The sequence below is a fragment of the Poecilia formosa genome, unplaced genomic scaffold (assembly GCF_000485575.1).
Source record: "Poecilia formosa unplaced genomic scaffold, Poecilia_formosa-5.1.2 Scaffold316, whole genome shotgun sequence".
Taxonomy (NCBI): Eukaryota; Metazoa; Chordata; class Actinopteri; order Cyprinodontiformes; family Poeciliidae; genus Poecilia; species Poecilia formosa.
The window spans coordinates 870-6,664 of record NW_006800255.1 but is presented as its reverse complement, the minus strand read 5'-3'; the positions used below and the strand labels follow the sequence as shown (position 1 = coordinate 6,664).

The following is a 5,795-nucleotide window of genomic DNA, read 5'->3' as shown; positions in this document are numbered from 1 at the left end:
TAAAGCATGAATGTTTAAAAAAATGTTTTAAAAAAGGCAAAAATAAAATGCAAGTCTTCAGTGGTCTACTTTGGGCAGAATTCAATTGGGTCGTTCAAGTTTAAAAACTACATTTTGAATGAAAAAAAAAACAAAAAAAAACAAATCTGCAAAGAACATATGATCAAAATGTATTCAGAGCAATATACAAGACGCATTGCCAGTTAAAAAAAAAAAAAAAAACTCTTGGTGGCAGCATGGAGGAACTTGTTATTAGCTTAAGGGGTCAATTACTTTTGGACACAGGTCCAGGCTGGGTTGGATGGCTTTCTCTTTTAAAAATAAAATGTAATTTGAAGCTGCCTTGTGAATTTACTCTGGTTATCTTTGATATAAACATAAGTTTGATGATCTGAAACATTTGCGTCTAATCAAAAAGCTGCTGTGACTTTTCCCCCCCCCGTCTTTCCAGGAAAGCTGGTGTTTATAAAAAGCATCTTCTGTGGGTCTCAACATGAGGAACTGAAGGAGATTTTGAGGAACTGAAGGAGATTTTGTGGAACATCAAGTCCTGTGATGTCTTTGAAGTATGTATGACATTTTTGATATGTTTCTGATGTAAGAATTTCCCTTAAAGTGGAGATCTGTGAGGCAAAATTCACAAACATTCTGACCGTTCACTGAAATGACTTTCACATCCCCCAATGCCCAAATTTTATTTTGATTTTAGCGGCAGAGATGCTAAAGCTCTCAGAGAGTGCTGTGGAAATCATATGAAATGTGGGTTGATCACAGCTGATATGGTAATTCAAAAACTAATAATAATTTTACAACAGCATGTTTTCTGAACAAAAGGTCTTTGAGTCCCACTACCAGACTGCTACGTGTGTTCTGTAAATCTCTCGATAAACAGCCAAAAAGTACTTTTCCTCATGTACTGATGTTATAAATGATGTTCCAATTGCCAAATTTTTATGACAATATATTAGGTATTTGGAGCTCCTACTGACATGTATTTACCAGGAATGAGTTTCAGATTCACCATAATGTAAAATCCAATGGGAATCCACTTCATCTGCTTGTTATTAATTTTTCTAGATTATTGTAATATGTCTAAAGAGACAAGACTTTAATGTATTATTTTTTTTAATTAATTGCATGGATTTTTAATGCTTTAAAGATTTTAGTAGAATTAATCAAAAAAAGATTTTTAACATATCAAAGTACTTAACTGAGCTGGAACTTTCATGTTTGCATGGTTCTCGTACATCCATAAATCTGACGCACAAGCGACATCCAGACACAACAGCGATGGATGACAACACTTCTTCTATCGGCCCATTGGGAGTTAATTTATGCTTCATAAATGATCTGCTGAAATGTTAGAGAAGACTACTGTTGTGTGCAAGTTATCCTATCACCAAAGCTATTCAAGCCTAAAAAAGGATTTTAATGCTAAACATGTAGCAGCAGCACAGACGACCCCAACACTAACATCAGCGTCCACAGTCCATATTTCTAAAGAATGACTTTTTTCAAAATAGTTTCATGAATGACCAGAGGTTCCTAAAACACTGGAAAGCTGAATTTGCATAATATCACTTTACACCAATATGCTTGTTGAATAACCTAACAGATTTAAAAACAATAAATATATTTGTTGTTGAGCTCATACATTATGAAATGTATTCATTTCATAATTATTCTAAATTATGAAATGAATACACATATGTATTCATTTCATATGAATACATATGTATTCATATGTGTGAATACACATGTATTCATATGAAATGAATACATATGTGTATTCATTTCATAATTTAGAATAATTTAGCTGCAAAAAGGGTTTTTGAATGAAAAATTATGCTCATTTTATTAAATGTGATTCATTTTGATTAATTAATTACAGACCGTCCAATTAGCTTGATTAAAAACTTAAACAAATCTCACCGCTAGTCTAAAACTCAAGTGACTGTAAACTCCTGCTTTATAAATGTTATAGAAAATCACAAGTTAAATGGTTTATTCACCACAACTCAACATTGGCAGTTTATGTTTTTAACTACCCTAAAGACGCTGGTAGTGATTATAACAGTGTCCAACAGTAATTTATTGCATCTCCACCTCTCTCCAGATTCATTCACTTTTATAACTGTCTCTGTCTACACAATGCCGTGCTTAGCTGGAAATCAACCGTATGAAAGTCATGTTTAAAGAAATATCTTTAAAACTGTTCTATTCTACCAACAAGGAAGGCTTAAATACTTACATCAGCATCACTGCCAATGAATTTGCTTTGCTCGAAGAGCACCCACCTTCTTTACACTCCAAGGCCACTCGTGACTCCAGGTTGTCCATCTGGAGCTGGAGGCGCTTCAGGGTGCGGTCCGCGTCTCTCGACTTCCTCTTGTAGGCTATCAAAACAGCGATGATCACCAAGAGGAGCAGCCCACCGCCCCCTCCAATGCCAATGATGGCGGGAAGAGTGAGGAGACTGTCGGAGTAGATGTGAAGAGTTCCTGGGGAGTATTCGAATCCACCAGCACGGATCTAAACACACAAACAGGGTAGGGTGAGATTAAGATCCTTCAAGATTCACAGAGATGCATACAGAAATTATTTTGGTAATTCTAACTGACCAGAAACAAGAGATGTTTGGTCTGACTGCAATTCAAACAGTGGAAAATAAAGTTATATGCGTCTTTATTCAAAGTATATAAACTTCTGGTTTCAACTGTACATTCACCCCAGCTGATATTTGATGAGATGTCTTTGGAGAGGTGCACCTTGTCCACTAGTAATCAAAAAGTTCCAGTAAATTTGTTTATGTGAACTGGTTGCTTTCTAAGGGTGGATCTGAATTTGACATGCAGTCTAAAAATTTTCTTTACAGTATTTTGTCCATGTTAAAACCACTTCTGATGTTTAGGATTTTTGTCTCGTCAAAATACCAAATTTTACCATTAGACCCAAAATGTCAACCTTCTGAAGAAAAGAAATTGGTCTGTAAGCGAAGGAACCACCAGACTGTATTCTAGCTATAAACTAAAAACTGTTGGCACACCAATGTTTTGCTCCATACCCTCTCACTCAGTCAGAAGAAAAAAGACCGTGCTCCAAAATTGACACCTTTGACCCACTTCACCTACTGTAATTGGCAGCCAACATGTCATGTGAAGGACACCTTTATGGTCAGACAAGACTAACATTGAGCCATTTGATCACAGCAGCCACAGTAACCCTTGAAGTTATGCATTCCAACCCAAAAGAACTGAACCAATTGTCTAGCATGGTGGTGGCAGTATCATTTTGCCAATACTGACACAAAGTAAAACATGCAAGGATAAAAAAAAAAAGAGGATAAACACCAAATGCTTTAAATTTCACTTAAAATAAACAACTACAATCTGAAAGGTTGGACACAGTTATGTTTTTCAACATTAAAACACATATTAAGAGTCATTTTTGAACAGATAAAGGCTCTGAAAGTTCCCCGACTTTGACTAAGTCAAATCTGAGCCAATTTAAATTAACTCTAAAAATGCCGTGACACATAGTGGTTCGGAATTATGCCAAAAGTGCATTGATGGTGAGAACTGTTGTGTGATTGAAGTGTTGTTAAGTGTAGCTATATTTGGACTTGCATGTATTATTTAGAAAACCCCTATTAGAGTTAGGGTGCATTCACACCAGCCCTGTTAAGACTGCTTTAATCAAACTGGTTTGTTTGGGGACATTTGAATGCAGAATCAAACTTTGATGTGGATCAAAAAAGCAAACTCTGGCCTGCCAAAAAACCTAGGTCTCAGTTTGGTTGAAGTCAAGTCTGGCTTGGAGACCACTCCACAAACAGAAAGTGGACTATAGCACATGGCATTCTGGGTAAGTATAACCAGAACAAACATCCATGTCTTACGATAGAGGGAGAAATGGTTTGTAGTCTTTTACCAATGACAAAAATAAAGGCAGCTGAAGTCTGACACCAATCCAATTGTGAAAAGATGTGAAAAGGCCCTAAATCTCCAACACCAGCATGTGGACCCACCTTTTTTGATTCTGTTGGTTTAAATTCATTTCAACATTAAAACAGTCACCTGCACCACTATGATTTATTGTAGTTCCTCTGCTTGTGCCTAACTGAACTGGTTGACAAAAGAGTTTATGGCATTGCTCAAAGGCAGCTCAACCACAGTCATTAAGGATAGGGTATTTCTATGCAGACATGTTCCACCACCCACTCTGATTCTCTACTTGTGCCATCCATGGAGAGAGAGAGAGAACGAGAGAGAGAAAAACACGGTTCATTTCTGCAACAGCACCTGTTTGAGATCAGACAAAGTTGTCTGAAAGGATCAAAAGTTGTTGATCTGATGAAAGAGAAACTGGCCGAGCCGATCTCTAAAGCAAAGGTCATTAAATTTTTATCTGTTGTGTAGTCACGCTAAACAGATATCTCTGACAGGCTTGCACTGCGAAGGCTTACATCACCTCCATCGTTGTGAACATTTCTTGTAGGAAAGCTTTTCGATTCCTGCCTGCGGGGGGGCAGAGGAGCAACTTCAGAGGGCTTTGATAATGAAGATTTCAAAACTTGCCCAGTACTCTCCTAGGTAGGTGTCTGTGACGGCTCTGTATTTGGGTTAGATGTTTTCTTGTTAATGTTCTCGTACATCACTGTCAACTTTAACTGATTTAGGTCAGAATGTGAATGATGGGCATATGGACAAGGATAAAGCAGTGTGGTACAGGACGAAACAGACATTAATGTCATAATAACATCATAAAAGATTACCCATTCAGGGCATACACACACACACACACACACACGCACACACACACACATATAGACTATGCATATATTCACACACAGCATAAGTAATCAAACAAAGTAATCACCAGCATTTAAATCTCTCCCCAAGGAGTCGTGGTAATTATGGAAAGTCAAACACATCTGATGTTTTTTTTTCTCTGACTAACTACATTTATATATGCACAGTGTGTCACTGGAATCCATCAAATCAAGATATCCCCCAAGGGGGTTGATAACCGATTCAAATGAAGTGTGATTATAAGCTTTGAAGTTCTTATAAGAGCACTTTCATGTTGACATTAACAAAGTCTGAATATAAAAGACAGAAAGTAAGAAGCCGTTACATCAATATCAATATAATCAATAGCTACAAATTAAATTTGCAGTAGCAAAGGCAATTAGAATGGCCTTTTAGGACTAGGCAACTAATAGTCTGTGTTGATAGGAATTATGTCCTGAAAGTCTGAATTTTGCCTTCTGTGTTCTACAAAGTGAGCAACTTTGGAAAAAGGTCAAATTGGTTGCACATTTTTCACCACCATCCATTCCATCCATCCATCCATTATCTTTTGGCTAATCCTGGATCTAGTAACCAATCTGTGCTGAGAAGCCCACACTTCCCTCTCCAGAGACCAGCTCTTCTGGGGGAATCCCAAGGCGTTCGCAGGCCAGTTGTGAAACAGTTCAGCGTGTCCTGGATCTTCCACTGGGTTTCATCCAGGCGGGACGTACCTGAAACACTTCACCAGGGAAGCGCCCAGAAGCCATCCTAGCCAACTTCAACCTAAACCTCTGGGATGGTGCTTTGTAGAGTAGTCTTGTCCTGTCCCAGGCTACTCACTGCTACAGCTCCTGATGTAACTTCTTAAGTAAAACTATGCCAAATCCATGGATGGTCAAGTTTTTGTGGTATGTTTCTACTACCTCTGCACAGTTAGAGAATGTAAGTCGAAAGCTGTGAAAAACTGGATCATAATCCCGGATCTCAAACCAATGTTTTAGA

The 5,795-nt window shown here is 37.7% G+C and overlaps 1 protein-coding gene across 1 annotated transcript in view; it reads right to left on the bottom strand.

Moving 5' to 3' along the window:
* LOC103152550 (plexin-A1) overlaps positions 1 to 5,560 on the bottom strand; it is a 36,666-nt gene extending 31,106 nt beyond the window's left edge. Inside the window, exons 1-2 of the mRNA XM_007573046.2 lie at positions 5,525 to 5,560; positions 2,298 to 2,532 (exon numbers count right to left, since the gene is read on the bottom strand). Of these exons, the coding sequence (XP_007573108.1) occupies positions 2,298 to 2,532; positions 5,525 to 5,560 (271 nt within the window). The remainder of the gene's footprint in view (positions 1 to 2,297; positions 2,533 to 5,524) is intronic.
* Between the last annotated feature and the right edge of the window lie 235 nt (positions 5,561 to 5,795).